The 16,778-nt window shown below is 37.9% G+C and overlaps 1 protein-coding gene across 2 annotated transcripts in view; it reads left to right on the forward strand.

Annotated features, from left to right (window-relative positions):
• The first annotated feature begins 1,525 nt into the window (after positions 1–1,525).
• The window catches only part of TTC21B (tetratricopeptide repeat domain 21B), an 85,558-nt gene continuing 70,305 nt past the window's right edge, over positions 1,526–16,778 (forward strand). The window contains exons 1-7 of one of the 2 annotated variants that reach the window (XM_047870518.1): positions 1,536–1,684; positions 2,295–2,551; positions 5,666–5,795; positions 5,884–5,994; positions 9,455–9,621; positions 12,392–12,514; positions 16,039–16,196. In XM_047870518.1, the coding sequence (XP_047726474.1) occupies positions 2,549–2,551; positions 5,666–5,795; positions 5,884–5,994; positions 9,455–9,621; positions 12,392–12,514; positions 16,039–16,196 (692 nt within the window). In that variant the 5' untranslated portion in view covers positions 1,536–1,684; positions 2,295–2,548. Of the gene's footprint in view, positions 1,685–2,294; positions 2,552–5,665; positions 5,796–5,883; positions 5,995–9,454; positions 9,622–12,391; positions 12,515–16,038; positions 16,197–16,778 lie in introns of both variants that reach the window. The other variant, XM_047870517.1, reaches the window with a different exon arrangement.

Below are 16,778 nucleotides of genomic sequence, written 5' to 3' on the forward strand. Positions count from 1 at the left end.
TTGAAGTATCTTTAAGCAGAAATAGGAAATCTCTTAATCCATTACATTTCAATTTAATTCTGAAGAATTCTATGAATTCTATGAATAATTCTGAAGAAATCTATGAGCAACTGACAGGGTTGGCTGATGGGTACAAACATTAAAAAATGCACAGGCTGGAAATGCAAGCTGATGCAGCCACTCTGGAAAACAGTATGGAGGTTCCTCAAAAAGGTAAAAATAGAACTACCCTACCACCCAGCAACTGCACTACTAAGTATTTATCCAAGGGATACAGGTGTGCTGTTTTGAAGGGACACATGCACCCCAATGTTTATAGCAGCACTCTCAACAATAGCCAAAGTAAGAAAAGAGCCCAAATGTCCATCAATGGATGAATGGATAAAGAAGGTGTGGTGTATACACACACACACACACACACACACACACACACACACAATGGAGTATCACTCGGCAATCAAAAAGAATGAAATCTTGCCATTTGCAACTAGGTGGATGGAACTGGAGGGTATTATGCTAAGTGAAATTAGTCAGAGAAAGACAAATATCATATGACTTCACTCATATGAGGACTTTAAGAGACAAAACAGATGAACATAAGGGAAGGGAAACAAAAAGAATACAAAAACAGAAAGGGGGACAAAACATAAGAGACTGAAAAATATGGAGAACAAACAGAGGGTTACTGGAGCCAGCGTGGGAGGGGGGGTGGGCTAAATGGGTAAGGGGCACTAAGGAATCTACTCCTGAAATCATTGATGCACTGTATGCTAACTAATTTGGATGTAAATTTTAAAAAAATTAATTAATTAAAAAGATGCATAGGAATTAATTTTTTTTTAAATAAGCTGTATATCCAACGTGTGGCCCCGAACGCAGGACACCAAGACAAAGAATCACAGCCGGGTGCCCCATGCATAGGAGTTAATCTTATCAGGTTAAAATCAGCAGTATCATTAAAGTAAAATATTTTTAAGAACTTGCTACCATTATCAGAAAGGTTAAAACAAAGGATTAATTTAATGCGCATTCTAACAACAAAGGGGATCGCTGCAATGCCTGTAAAGGTGAGCTTTCTGTAAAGAACCCTGATTTTTCTGCGCCACCTTGCGGTGATAATAGGATTACTGCAAGTGAAAGTGATAAAAGTTTTTCTTTGCGTTGTTCCGGCCCTTTCCCTCAAAGAGCCGCATTGCGGAAACCGGCCCCTACACAAACGTGCAGAAAATGGTGTCTTTCTTTGTAGCCAGTGATCGGAAGGAGACTGCTCTTTTTCCTACCACCGCCCCCATTTCCTTTATTCCGTCATTCCAAATCCACCTCCCGCCTAATTACGCTCCACACTCTGACCCCTTCGCCAACCGCAGCCACCGCACCAGCCGGTGCCGCCCCCTTCCCCTTCCGCAACCCTTCCTCCGGGTCTTCGCAGCACCTCCTCCCCACGGCACCTCCTCCTCGCAAATCCCTGCGTTGAGAGCCCGCCCCCTGCTTCCGGCAGCCAATGGCAGCCCGGCCCCGCCCCGCCCCGCCCCGCCCCTCCCGCCGCTTCCAGAAGCTCTGGTGGGGTTTGGGCCTGGGCTGCGGGACCCTGAGCCCCTGGCTCCTCCGCTGGGGCGCGGCGGGCGCAAGTGCCGGAGGCTCGCACCCCTTCCCGGTGAGAGCCATGGATTCGCAGGGGCTGAAGGTGAGCGGACGGGGCCTGGACGCAAGTTGCCTCTGCCGGCGGCATGGGCCCGGAGGGCGTGGGGAGGAGAGGACTTCGCGAGGGCGTCCTTATCCTGCTGTGCCTTTGCTGCCCGGGTTCGCCAGGCGTCCCAGTCGGGCGGTGCTGGCCTGTAGCTGTATCACCAGGGCCACCTCCATGGGCCCTGCCTTGGAATCTTGAAGTCCGGGGCAGTCACGCTGCTAACGAATTGCCGTTAGTGTGCGTGTACCCACCCCGTTTGGGTTGTTTACTTTTACTTTGTATCCCGTTTGTTCCGGATGCTTGGTCAACGAATAACACCTACTGCGCCTCCCGGTGCGATTTTTAAGGATTTAATTAAGCAAACTAGTGTCAATAAACCGATTGCACAGAACAGGAACACGAAAGATTATATGAAAACAAAGTGCTAGGCTTGAAAATGGAGGAGTCTTTATTTTGGGGTGATGGGCTTCTTTTCACCGATTCATCTATTAAGCAAATATTTTGTGACGGTCCACTGAAGAAATGATCTAAAAACAGGGACATGAGGCTTGAGAATTAAGTTTCTTTGTAGGATGATGATCTCCCATTTGTTCACTGATTCTTTCAGCACATGTTGATGGAGGGCTCGCTGTGTGTACATTGGCAGCTGGAGAGAGTGATGAGCAGACCTGAACAGCCCCTGCCTTCACAGATTGTACAATCTAATGCTGGACAAAAACCTTAAATTAATTCAACAAGTATTTATTGAGTGCCCACTATGTTGCTGGCACTATTCTAAGCCCTGAAAATAATAAGTCCTGCAATATTAAAGCTAAGAAAAACACTCCCAGTCTTCACTTACATTTGAGTGGGGGGAGTCAGATGGTAAGTAGTGTGTTAGATGGTGAAAAGTGGATGAAGGACAACTTGGCAGTGACAGAGAGTCCTGGAGAGTCTTCTGATTTTTTGCTTGAGTTACATTATTTTCCAAAGCCCTCCCCATCTCCTTAATTTTTTTCATAACTTTAATTTGTCCTTTGCACTATGAACTAAGTGAACTTTTCAATAAAAACACTTTCATGCCTAATACTGTTATGTGGCTCTTCATCACTTAGACTAGAGGAGTAAATCCAAGTCCTTAACATGAGGCCCTGCTAGACCCTACCTTTCTCTCCAACCTCCTCATCCTAGAATCTGTGTCTTAACATAAGACTCTAAAACAGCGAATGGCAAACTTTCTCTGTAAAGGGTCAAATAGTACGTATCTTGGGCTTCACAGGCCATAGGGTTCCTGGCATCTAACCTCCCATTGCAGCTTGATAGCGACCATAGGCGATACTTAAACAAATGAGCGAGCATGGCCCTGTTCCAGTAAAACTTTATTTATGGACACTAAAATTTGAATTTCTTAGAATTTCCGCATGTTATGAGTATTTGTTTTGTTTTGTTCCCCCCCCCCCCCGCCAGCTGTTTGAAAATGTACAAGCCATTCTTAGTTTGCTGAGCATACCAAAAAAAAAAAAAAAGAGCAGCTGGCTATAGTTTGTCAATCCCTGCTCTACAATACAGAATGACTTTAAGTCCTCTCCGTCGCCTCTCCATCCTTGTGTTTCACTGCGATTTCTTACCAGTGCTGATTTCTTATCTCCGTTGCTGTAGTTCCTCTGCCTGGTAACTCCTCTACCCTCCTCAAGGATCATGAAGGGGAAATATGTGTACATGTGGACGGAGTGAGGAGTTCATGATTCAAGAGGGAATTCTGAAGTCCACCCAGAGAATCTTTTTATTCTTCTGTCATCCCACACCCCAACCTCATTCTTTACATCCCTACAACACTTTATAAGCTCTTTTCTTGCTTGTATTTATGGCATGGTATTAGTCTTTGGATTCTAGTCTCAGGTTAAAATTTTAAGCCTTTCTGGGTCAGGAACCATGTCTTATTCATCTTTACATAAACAGTATTAGCCCAGTGCCTGGGACTGGTAGGCAGTCAGTAAACATTTGTTGGTCTGAACAAACCAAGGAGTGGTAATAGATGTGAGAGTAGGAAGTAGACTAGAGAAACAGAAGAGCCTACTGACTGGTTAGAATTAGTGAGACTGGGCAAACTGGAAGGGAGGATGCCATGACTTGATTTCTGGCTTGGGTAGAGGGGGCAAATGGAAAGATAAATCTGGAGCTTTGATGAGAGGTCTTGACACTACGTTTTTTTATTTCATCAATGTATAGGGCTCAGAGGAACTTACTTTTCTCAGAACAGGAGTTTTACAGTATGATACTGTTAATTAATTCTCACAATGGTCTATAAATGATTAGTGGCATTTTACAAATGACCAAACTAAGGTGTGTAAGATGGACCAGAAATTTAAAACCAGGTCTTTTCACCTTAAATCCATGTCCTTTTTATGATACCTTTCAGGAAAATTATAGATGCTTGGTGATAGTAAATGTTGAATAGAAGTCAAGTAAGATGATATTAACATTGTCCTTAGTTGTGGCAAACAAAGAGTTCATCTGCAATCTTAGGGAAGGGCACAGGAGGAAAAGTGCGCTTTACTGAAGCGTGCTGTGTGGGTAACTGGGAACAAGAGAGCAGTAACCACAAGGAGGGAAGCAGAGTAAAAGTTAAAAGGGAATGTTTGCCTAAGTGTTCAAGAGAAGCATGTGGACTGTAGCCCTTCAGAAACAACACACTGTAAAAGAGAGCAGTCTAGGGACACCTGGGTGGCTCAGTCAAACGTTTGACTTTGACTTGGGTCATGATCTCACAGTACATGGGCTCGAGCCCCGTGTTGGGCTCTGTGCTGACAGCTCAGAGCCTGGAGCCTGTTTCACATTCTGTCTCTCTCTCTCTCTCTCTTTCCCCTTTCCCCCACTCACGCTCTGTCTCTCAAAAATAAAAAAATTTAAAAAAATTTTTTTAAACAGTCTAGACATTCATAGTTCAATCTTTTCAATCACTGCTTCATCTATATTTCTCCCTCCTGCTATATGGGCTGCAGAGTCCGAGTAGGTGAGTATGGGATGGTCCAAATTGGTTTATGGAGGTGAATCATATGGCTTCCTTCTTTGATTAGGTTAGCAACTAAGCCTTAGGTATGATCCTGAGAGAAAGGTGTAAAGCATAGACTCAATTAATCAGAACTTAGTATCTCCTGATAGTAGTTTTCTGCCAAGTAAATCTAAATAATATAATTTTGAAAAAAGCTTAAAGGTAATAATTTCCATTAAAAAAGTTTAGATCATTTGTTCTTACTGACAGTTCTTTGTTGTAGAACTCAGAAAAAAAGACATTTGACAGTGAATTGCTGAATTCAATTTGTCATTACTTTGTAATGCTCTAAAAACAAAATAGAAGCAAGATTTTTTTTTTTTTTTAAAGAATCCTGTGGTCTGGCAATGGAAGGCTCTTACTAGTCCTGTTTTTGTCAATTTTCCCATTTTATTTTATGTTTTATTAAGTTTATTTTGAGAGAGAGACAGAATCCCCACACACACACACACAAGTGTACATGCAAGTGGGGGAGGGGCAGAGAGAGAGAGGGAGAGAGAGAGAATCCTAAGCAGGCTACCCACTATCAGCAGTGTGGGACTCGAACTCACAGACTGTGAGATCATGACCCCCAGCCTAAATCAAGAGTTTGACGCTAAACCAACTGAGCCCAGGCATCCCTGTTTTCCCATTTTCTAAAACCTTTAAGAAAATGTGGGCAAAGGAAAGAGGCAATAGTAGCCTAATTTCAGTATTGTTAAATAATTTAGAAAAAAAAGATGGAAATTATTAGAAAACATTGAGTTTTTTCAAAAATTTTGTGTTCATTGTGTTTTGCATTTGTTACTGTTAAGTGCTAGCCTTTAACAATATTTTCAGGAACTTGGAAGGAAAAAAGAACCACATTATCTAATTTTAGATTATTTAAAATTTTAGATTAATATCTGCTTCTTAAGGTATTTGAACACCAAAATCTCTTTTAACATTTAGTCCCTGTTTCCTTTTAGACTTTGATTAATTACTATTGTCAGGAGAAATATTTCCATCATGTATTACTTACTGCCAGTGAAGGAGTTAAGAGGTATGGCAGTGACCCAGTCTTCAGGTTTTATCATGCCTATGGTACATTAATGGAAGGTATGTGCTAATTATTAAACATGTTCCATAAATTTTAAATTCTTGTTTTGTACTATGAAGTTTTTCACATTATAATTTTGATTTTCAGGTAGAACTCAAGAAGCTCTTCGGGAATTTGAGGCTATTAAAAATAAACAAGATGTATCACTTTGTTCTCTAATTGCACTGATATATGCCCATAAAATGAGTCCTAATCCAGGTATAGTATTTAAGTATAAAGCTTAGGACAATATTTTCTACTCAATTCATTTTGATTTTTCTCAATTACCATAACATTTAGTCTGATAATCTATATTATAATTTTCTATAGTTACCATTTTATATATTTGTTTTACCTTCCTGACAAGGTTACTGATTTATCAAGCACAAGAAATACGTGTCTTTTATCACTTTCATATTCCTTATATCTTAGGGCAAAAGTTTCATTAATATATAGGGATCATTTGAAATAATATAAAGTTGTATATTAGCAATTATTAAACAAAGGACAGCCCAAAATGGGTTTACACATAAATTGCAGCCAACTTTAATTTTTTTTTTTGAATGTTTATTTTTGAGACAGAGGGAGACAGAGTGCGGGTGAAAGTGAAAAGATGAGCTACATACTAGAAAAAATATTTGCAATTCATTAACTGACAAGAAAATAGTATTTGAATATAAAAAGAACTCTTACAAAAATAAAGAGCCAATGTAATAAAGTTATAGAATATGAACAGATAATACACAGAGAAAAGGCTGATACAAATATGAAGAGATGTTCAACTCTGTTAGTAAGTAGGGAAATTAAAATTGCAAAAAGACACCATTTTACATGTATCATATCAGATTGGCAAAATTTTAAATTTTTTTTTAATGTTTATTTATTTTTGAGACAGAGACAGAGTGTGAACAGGGGAGGGGCAGAGAGAGAGGGAGACACAGAATCTGAAACAGGCTCCAGGCTCTGAGCTGTCAGCACAGAGCCCAATGCGGGGCTTGAACCCACGAACCGTGAGATCATGACCTGAGCTGAAGTTGGATGCTTAACCAACTGAGCCACCCAGGTGCCCCATTTTGCAGCCAACTTTATAGCTTATGTGCAAATCTGTAGCTACATGCAGTTTCTCCCTTCCACTGTATCTTAAGCTTCTCAAAGGCCCATATACATCCCTGCAGGGCAGGGAGGGGTGCTAGCTCTTAGAAGATATTCAGTAAATTTTTATCCAGTAGTAGGTTGGGAAATATAACTAGATTATAGAAAGAACCTTATGCATAAGCCAATAATTAAAATTGTGCGAACTGTCAACGAACAGTGATCTTAATGGCTGAAGCACAATATCATAATTATAGGTAATAAAGAAGAAATAGTATTGTATTCTTTCATACATATCCAGTAACAGCTAATAGCGTTACAAATGTACATCATGTTTCAAATAATTAGACTATAACCAGATGTCATAGAATGTCTTTTTTTAATATTAGAAAATTTTTTTCTGAAGCAAAAGTGTCACATATCTCCTTTACCCTACATGTACTTGCACAGATCAACAAAAAATTACTTAAAACATTAATGTGTTTAACAAGTAAACAAATCTAATGACTAGATGCTTACCTTCTGCAAGAGACTATGCCAAACACAGAGAATACAAAAGAATTGTAAGAAGTGACCCATGACATCAAGTTTGTAGTCTAGATAAGAAAAGAAAATGTAAAACCCATAAAGGTTAAATTCTAATGTTACTATTAAGTAAAATTATGAGAAATAAAACAAATGAGTTCATAATTAACTGAAAATGGTATGTACTATTAATCCATAGTAGAACAAAGCAAACGCTTTGTGTAAAATGGGGCCTTAATCTGGTTTTAGAAGCACAAGTAGGATTTGAATATAAAACATATGTGTCGTACAGGATAAATCAATGGGCAAATATGTGGAAGTGGTTCAGGATTAGGCTCTTGTATGGATCTCCTTTCTCTGTGCTCCAGCAGGAGTGTATTCAGGTGGAACACAGAACTTGCATAGAGAGATGTAATCAGTAAATCTAAAAAAAAAGAGAGATTCGTACAAACTATTTGCCTCTTAGAATCAAGTTTTCATTTAATTGGTTATTCCCAAGAGTGTTGGTTCTGCTGGGAAATGTGATTTCCAGGACACTAAAAGGATGGAGGCAGAAATATTGTTTAGAAACACCTGAGTACAGACTTTACTTTGTACCATAGATGATTTTGAGTGGGCTTAAACTCAGGAGGGGCCCAGATGTCCATTAGTATTGCCTAGGAAGGGCTTAGATTATTCATGTCCATTCTTCCTGAATACAGATGTAATAAAAGGTCCATTAAGAACTCGAGCTGATATCTGGTAAGAGCCAGCTTTGTGCAGATGGTGTCACAGCTAACAGGTGGCCCACTTGAGACTTGATAGATACCTGGGCAGGAAAGTACAAATCGTGCCCCTGCCCTGATGAGTTCTGTTTCTACAGAATTCTGTCTCTATATCCTGGCTACTTAATGAAAACTTCTATAGGTGTTCAAGTGGGTGCGTTGGAGGGTCTTCTTGCCAGGCAATCTGTATAGCCTTCTGGAAACCATTTCATGAACTCAAAGTCGTACCTTGGTGGTTCCACATTTAAGTTTACATTGGTATCATTAGAGATAAAAGAAAGAGTCGTAATACCTTTTCTGAGTAGCCATTTCCAGAAAGGTAGTCAGAATCACAGCCTTCAGCTTTGACATTTCTTCTTCCTTATTGCATAGTTGATCCACATTCAGATTCAATTCAGGATTTGGATCGAATTGATAGTTGTGTCCTAAGCACACGTGTAATAGATTTAAAGGTTAGAGTTATGAGAGGTGGGCCATCTTTTTAAGGGAGCTGCTATGCAGTCAGTATTAAACCATGTAAATAATGGTAATTATACGACCTTTCATTGACCAATGAGAGCAGCCAGGAATGTTTACATATTTTAGAATTGGATTAGGGAGTTGGGTAATTTGAGTACTCGTCCTGGATTTGCCCCTAATAATTTCAGAATCATTGCTAATTTTTTCAAGTCCTGTTGCTAAAAAATGTGTATATTTAGCCTTTATATCTTGAGAATGACATAAACTATAGAACTGTAGTATGCATTACAGTGGTCATTAACCACATGTGGATGTTTGAGAACCCAAGTTTTAAATTAACTTTAATTCTAATTAATTTTAAATTTAAAACTGATACTTGATTCAGTTATCAGAAAAGGAATGTTTGGAATAATGAATACATGAATCTGTTGTTTTCATCTATAAATTTTAAGGAAGCTAAGTACAAATCACATAATTTTGAAGAGAATTTAGCATTATAACTGAGATGTACCTTGTAAAAAATACATATCAGATTTTTAAAATTTAATAAGAAAAAAAGTATCTCAATAATTTTCATGTCAATTGTGTGTTGGAATGATAATTTGGATAAATTAAGTTAAATAAAATATGTTAGTAAAATCAATTTTACTTGTTTCTTTTTACTTTTTTGGTGTGGCTACTAGGAAATTTTAAATTACATATGTGACTTAATATTTTATTTCTGTTAGACAGTGGTGTTCTAGAGAGAACTATATTCTATGCTCTGTTAATCATCTGACCTATTATGAACACTTGATCTAGAATTTAATTTTTATTTAATGTCTTTTTTCCCCTCCTAGATAAAGAAGCTATTCTGGAATCAGATGCTAGAGTAAAAGAGCAGCGTAAAGGAGCTGGGCCAAAAGCTCTGTACCACGCAGGCTTATTTTTATGGCACATTGGTCGTCATGATAAGGCGAGAGAATATATTGACAGAATGATCAAAATGTCAAATGGCAGTAAAGAGGTAGTTGGTCTTCTTATTTTGAAATAGATACAATAAAGGAAGCTTACATATTAAGTAGTATTTGTTCTATTCTCAATTTATAAATAACAGCTTTATTTTAATATTATTTTGTAAAATTGTGGTTGTCTAAAATTGTCTATTTTTATGCTGTTAATTAACTCTTGAAAAAATCCCTCCCTGGTTCTTTCCCTACCTTCCTTCCTTATCTCTATCTTTCTCTCTCACTCTCCTTATTGAACTGTTCTAGGTACAAGATACCATTGTTTGCACTGTTAATAATACAAAGATCAGGAATACATAAACTTTACTTACATGGATGGGTCAATCTAGTAGTGTCATAGAGCACCTATGCAGCTAATACTGTTAGAACATTTATAAATGGTGTGAGAGACGTGTGATTGAAGTATTCAGGAAAAGAGTAATTAACAGTTCTTGCTCACTTTGTGCTAGGCACTATTTTGGTACTTAAGGAGAGATCACATCTGTAAATGTTAGGAGAATGAGGAGGAATTTCTTGAAGGAAGTAGCATTTGAGGTAAAACCTGAAACATGGATACAGCTTCCACATGCAAAGATGATGGAAAAGGGAAACAGATACTCCCAATGTGGGGCATAATAAATGGAAATGAGAAAAACAGAGAGATGTGTTGGTTCTGTGTACAGTAAGAAGCTCGCTTTTGACGGGAACACTGTAGAAAAAGAGGGTGGAAGAAAAGCTTAGAGAGGTGGGTTGGGACAAATTGAAGGGCCTTGACAGCTAGCTACAAGTATTTCTATGAAAGTTAGTGGGCATGGAGAGGTCATTGAGACTTTTAATTGTGGCAGTGGTATTATTAGAGTACAAATTCTGAAGACTGTTTTAAGTATGGTTTATAGGATGAACTGGCCTAAGGAGAAACTAGAGTGCTGCCCCCAAATGGTAGTACATACTTTCCAGCAGAAGGTTTTTAAGGGCATACACTAAAGTATTGTACATATATGACCACTGTAATGCATATGAAAGCTTTATAGTTTATATCATTCTTGAGATATACGGGCTAAATTAGATGCAAATTTTTTAACAACAGGGCTTGAAAAAATTAGCAATGACTCTAAAATTATTAGGGGCAAGATTTTGAGGTGTCAGATATCAAGGATGTCTCTCTGAGGTCTTAAGTCTGCAGAGTCCAGATCCCAGTTAACATAAACAGAGAATATGTTGGGACGAGAAGGTAGTCTTGGAGAGGGTAATGTATTTGGTTCCAGACATACTATGTTTCCACCTCTGGTGGAACAGTGAGATGGAGATAGTAGATGAGCTCTTAGGAAAAGAAAAGTTTGGAAAGAGGTATTGGACTAGAAATAAAGGTTGAGAATCATCCACACAGAAATAATAGTTGAAACGATTCAAATACAGACATTGATCTAGTGAGTAGAAATAGCATTTAGTATTCATTTCTGTCTTTTCAGGTGAAATATAGGGAGGTAAATATAATCTTTTTTTTTTTTTAATTTTTTTTTCAACGTTTATTTATTTTTGGACAGAGAGAGACAGAGCATGAACGGGGGAGGGGCAGAGAGAGAGGGAGACACAGAATTGGAAACAGGCTCCAGGCTCTGAGCCATCAGCCCAGAGCCCGACGCGGGGCTCGAACTCACAGACCGCGAGATCGTGACCTGGCTGAAGTCGGACGCTTAACCGACTGCGCCACCCAGGCGCCCCTAATCTTAAAGATTTATAAGTTTATGAATTAAACTAGAAAAAAAATTTTTAAGACTTTATTTTTAAGTAATCTCTACACCCAATGTGGGGCTCGAACTCACAACCCCAAGATCAAGAGTTGCATGCTTTTCAACTGAGCCTGCAAGGTGCCCCTAGAAATTTTTTGATAGAAAAACAGATTTCACAACTTTTTATTTGACATTAAAAACAAAAGTAACCTGTAGACATCTTCTTTCTCATTCTATAAACCTTATAATCCATTGGCTCCCTAACATTTCTGAAAGTAAGCATCTGTGACTTCTTCAGTCTTTAATTTCTGAGGCCATTTATCCTTTCATTTGAAATGCACTGGACTAGGGGCGCCTGGGTGGCGCAATCGGTTAAGCGTCCGACTTCAGCCAGGTTATGATCTCGCGGTCCGGGAGTTCAAGCCCCGCGTCGGGCTCTGGGCTGATGGCTCAGAGCCTGGAGCCTGTTTCCGATTCTGTGTCTCCCTCTCTCTCTGCCCCTCCCCCGTTCATGTTCTGTCTCTCTCTGTCCCAAAAAAATAAATAAATGCTTGAATGCACTGGACTAGTCACAAGGATTAAGATAGTTATCTTAACTTTAAAAGTTAAGATAGGTTATCTTAACTTTTACTGTATATAAAGCAAGACACTTCTGTTTTTCCATCTCAGTTCACTTGGTCTGTTTGCCCAAAAAAAGAAGTAACACATTCTTGTTTATGTATTGAATTACATGTTTAACAACTTTCAATAATAATTTACTAGCAAAGTCCCAGATGAGACTACTGGTTATTTAGTATTAATGGAATATTTGACAAGTTTCTCAATATTGGACACATCATAATCTTAAGAGCTAAAATACATAACAGTTCCCAAAACTCTAGGCTGGAAAAGGTTTGAACCAGTTTTATTGAACACTGTTTTATTGTTCATAACATTTTTTGACAGAGTGATTGTTGTTAGTAATTACAGAAAAGGACATTAGTTTTTACCTCTTTCATCAACATTTATTTCTTTTGTTTCCAATAAAATGGGAGTATGATTAGAATTTTTCATTCTACAGGGACAGGTTTTGAGAGCATGGCTTGATATCACAAGAGGAAAAGAACCTTATACTAAAAAAGCACTAAGATATTTTGAAGAGGGATTACAAGATGGAAATGATATTTTTGCTCTGCTGGGTAAGGTGAGTTGAAGTTAGGGTAAATAAATCATATTTTAAAATTTATTCATAATATATATATTTGAAACCCAACAAAACTGAGTAGTTCAAAAAAGATAGTAATTGTTAGGTTACTTTTATCAGCTCTCAACTATAAGAGGAACTTGCATTTTATTTGTATAGGACAGTGAACTACAAACTAGAGAAAGGTATTTCCTTACCAAATTCCTGAATCCCGATTGGTTTTAATTTGTTTTGTGGTGGTGGTGGTGCTGGTTCCGGTGGTTCCTATATTGCTTATTTACCAAACATTTATGGTTTGTCTAACATGTGCAAGGCATCACTGTAGATACCAGGGAGACCCTGAGCAAAATAAAACCTCTTGCTTTTATGGAGCTTATACTCTATTGTTGGAGACAGACAATAAAATAAGTAATTAAATTACATAGTATATTGGAAGGTAATAAGTGCAATGGAAAAATAAGTAAATCAGATAAAGGGAGAGAAGGAGAGCTGGGAGTATGAACCTATAGTTTTAAATCATGTGGTCAGAGATAGTGACATTTGAGCAAAGACCTATAGGAAGTGAGAGTTACTGCTCTGTGGGCACCTGGGGGAAAGCATTTACAAATAGAGGAGATAACAAGTTGAACTACCTTAAGGCATGTTCAGGGCATTGCTGGGAGGCCAGGAGACGAAAGTGGAATGAGCTAAGCAGAGGGTAGAAGTGGAGGCTTGAGGAAAAGAAGGTGAGTATGAGGAATGGGAGGGGGGGGTGGTGAGGGAGAGATGAGGAGAGCCATGGCTGATTGTGTAAAGCCTTTGGCTTTTACTTTGAACCAGATGGATGGGCAGCCAACGATAAGAGAAACAACATGACCTGACTTACATTGTGAAGGATGAGTCATTAGAAATCATTGGTGGGTAGAAATGTATAATTTGGGTCCTTTCTTCAGTTCCGTTGATGCTTCTGAATGTCTTAAAATATTTAAAGTTTTTGATTCAGCAAAAGAAAATTAAATTTATTTGTTAGGAAAACAGCCTGTTAGATAAGCAGTAATTTGCAGGTGTAAAAAAGAAGAGAGGATTATTAGTGTCTTGACTCTTGTTAATATCCCCTCATGGCTTTTGCCAGTTTCTGTGGCTAGTGAACTTGTTTGGATATTCGCCTCTGGTACAAATAGTATTCACTCTGACTGCACTCAAGTTTTACCTGATGGCACTGCTAGACGAATTGAGCATTTATCAAGCTTTTAAAAGTTTTTCTTGATCATTTCAACTCCACCCTCTTCTTAAAGAAAAGCTGATTGAGGAGCACCTGGGTGGCTCAGTTGGTTAAGCATCCAACTCTTGATTTCAGTTCAGGTCATGATCTCACCGTCCTGAGATGGAGCCCCTGGTTGTGCTCTGTGCTGGGCACGGAGCCTGCTCAAGATTCTCTTCCTCTGCCCCTCCCCTGCTTGCACTCATGCTCTCTCTCACTCTCTCTCAAAAGAAAAAAAAAAAAAGCTAGTTGATAATCTACTAAGGTCTAGGGCTATTTCAGGTGTCAGTATAAGCAGCTTAGGAGAGATTTACCTTTTGCCTCCAATACTTAAGATTTGTTTAAATTCTTTTTCTGATACAACCCATTCCAGTTATGTATTTATTTTTCAGTTAATTCAATAGAGGATGTTTACATTAGCCTAATTCCAACTAGGAATGATAGGAACCAAGTACACAGCAAATTTAGTTTCGTTTAATGTGTTATGTGGCATCATATGGGAGGTGATGGTCTAAGGAAGTAATAGATGTGGTCCTTTAGTATGATTTTCTTTTTTTTATATTATCAGCTATTTAGGCAGATTCCAAGGGTATATATAATTTGAAAACATTCTCAGCATTAATCTTTATGCATTATTGTCAACTATTTAGAAATTTTAATAATTTATTTTGGCATAGTAGCAGGGTCGGGTGGTTCTCAGGCTTTAATTATATGGGAGTTATATGGGACTATAGATGAGAATATAATCTCAAACCTATTTCAGGATTATATTGTAATTCTACTATACATGTATTGAGACTGGACACTCATTTTGAACTGAGATATTCCAGGACTAAATTTATTCCTAAAGGAGATCCAGAAGCAAATTTTTAAAAATCTGATATATGATAAATATGCCTAATGTCTGCTCTTAAAGTGCTAACTCTATAGCTTTATTTTTTCTGACTATGAAAGTAATACATGGATACTGTATAGAATGCAGTAATATCAGAATTAAGAATAGATATCACCATTGAAGATAACCAGTTAAACTATTATATTATAAATGACATCTCTTTATGTCATTAAGCATAGATCTATAAATCTATATAATGACTTTTAATGGCCACCTAAAATTTGATTAAATAGGTATGCTATAGTTTGATCCTGAATGGACATTTTGGGTTATTTTTTTTTCTACTATATCTAATATAAATCTGCCATAAATATAATCTTTTTTTTTCCTATGGTCTTATTCAATTATTTCATTAAGATACATCCTAGAAGTGAAAATATTAAGGTAGAGGGAGTTGTTTGAACTTTATTTTGCTTATTTCTTAAAGTCTTACCTTCTTTAAAGTTACTTATTTTTTATTTCTTTTTGTTTTTAAGCTTATTTATTTATTTTGAGAGAGTGCATGCAAGCGAGGGAAAGGCAGAGACAGAGAGGGAGAGAGAATCCCAAGCAGCTTCTGTGCTGTCAGCACAGAGCCTGATGCGGGGCTCAATCTCACAACTGTGATGTGGCCTGAGCTGATACCAAGTCAGATGCCTAACCAGTAAGCCACCCAGGGGCCCTATTTTATTTTTTTTTAAGATTTTATTTTTAAGTATTCTCCACCTAACGTGGGACTTGAACTTAAACCCTGAGATCAAGAGTTGCATGTTCTATGGACTGAGCCAGCCGGGTGTCCCAGCCTGAAAGTAGTTTTTTTTTTTTTTTAAAGATACAAAATCTCTTCATTTTATTTTATTTTACTTTTAATTTTTTTAACATTTATTCATTTTTGAGAGACAGAGAAAGCGTGAGCAGGGGAGGGGCAGAGAGAGGGAGACACAGAATCTGAAGCAGGCTCCAGGCTCTGAGCCATCAGCACAGAGCCAGTCACAGGGCTCAAATCCACAAACCATGAGATCATGACCTGAACCAAAGTCAGACACCCAATGGACTGAGCCACCCAGGTGCCTCTGAAATGTCTTCATTTTAGATGCTATTTGCAAATATCTTGGAAATACTTTATTCTAAAAGATAATTTTTCTGTTCTAGTTATTTAAAAGTAGATTTTATAACACAGCCACTTACATACAATATTTTTATTGTTTTGTGATGTTTTAAAATTTTCGTTTTGTTAAAAACTTATTTTATATTTCTCATTATAAAAGTGATAACTATTCCTTACAGAAAGTCAGAAAACAAAAACACAGAAAATGTTAAACGTTAGTATCCTACCTCTCAAGGGTAACTGTTATGAGAACCTCGGTATATATGATTGGAGTTTTGATGTCACTTTTTTCCTCCTATTAGGCACAATGCCTTGAGATGCGCCAGAATTATTCAGGTGCTCTGGACACTGTGAACCAGATAATAGTGAACTTTCCGAGTTTCCTTCCTGCTTTTGTAAAGAAAATGAAACTACAGCTCGCCTTACAGGATTGGGACCAGACTGTTGAAACAGCACAGAGGTTAAGTAAAAAAAGATAATACAAGTACCTTTGGCTCTGGTTATAATTTCAGGGGAAAAAAAAATCTGTATTCTTTTATCATAAGATTTTTTATTTTTATTTAAGTTTATTTACTTACTTTGAGAAACAGAGAGCATGAGCAGGGGAGGGGCAGAGAGAGAGGAAGAGAGGATCCACGCTGTCAAGACAGAGCCTGACATGGGGCTCGATCCCATGAACTGCGAGATCATAACCTGAGCCAGAATCAAGAGTCAGAGTCTTAACCAACTGAGCCACCCAGGCACCCCTATTATAAGATTTTTTTAATTTGATTTTTTTTCAAGCAATATAGAATCGAAAGAGAACTTAACATTGCACTGTTTTTAGCAACTGAATGTTTTGATTTATATAAATATCTGAATAGTTGTTCTAAGACAGATAATCTTTTATGCAAATATCCCTGCCCTAGTGAAGCTTATATTCAAATGAGAGGAACCATATAATAAGCAGAACAAGTAAAAGATTATGTAGTATGTTAGAAAGTTTTAAGTGCTATGGAAAAAAGATAAAGCTGGAAAGTGAAATAGGGAGTGGGAGGAGGGA

The sequence above is a fragment of the Prionailurus viverrinus genome, chromosome C1, assembly GCF_022837055.1.
Source record: "Prionailurus viverrinus isolate Anna chromosome C1, UM_Priviv_1.0, whole genome shotgun sequence".
NCBI classification, from domain to species: domain Eukaryota; kingdom Metazoa; phylum Chordata; class Mammalia; order Carnivora; family Felidae; genus Prionailurus; species Prionailurus viverrinus.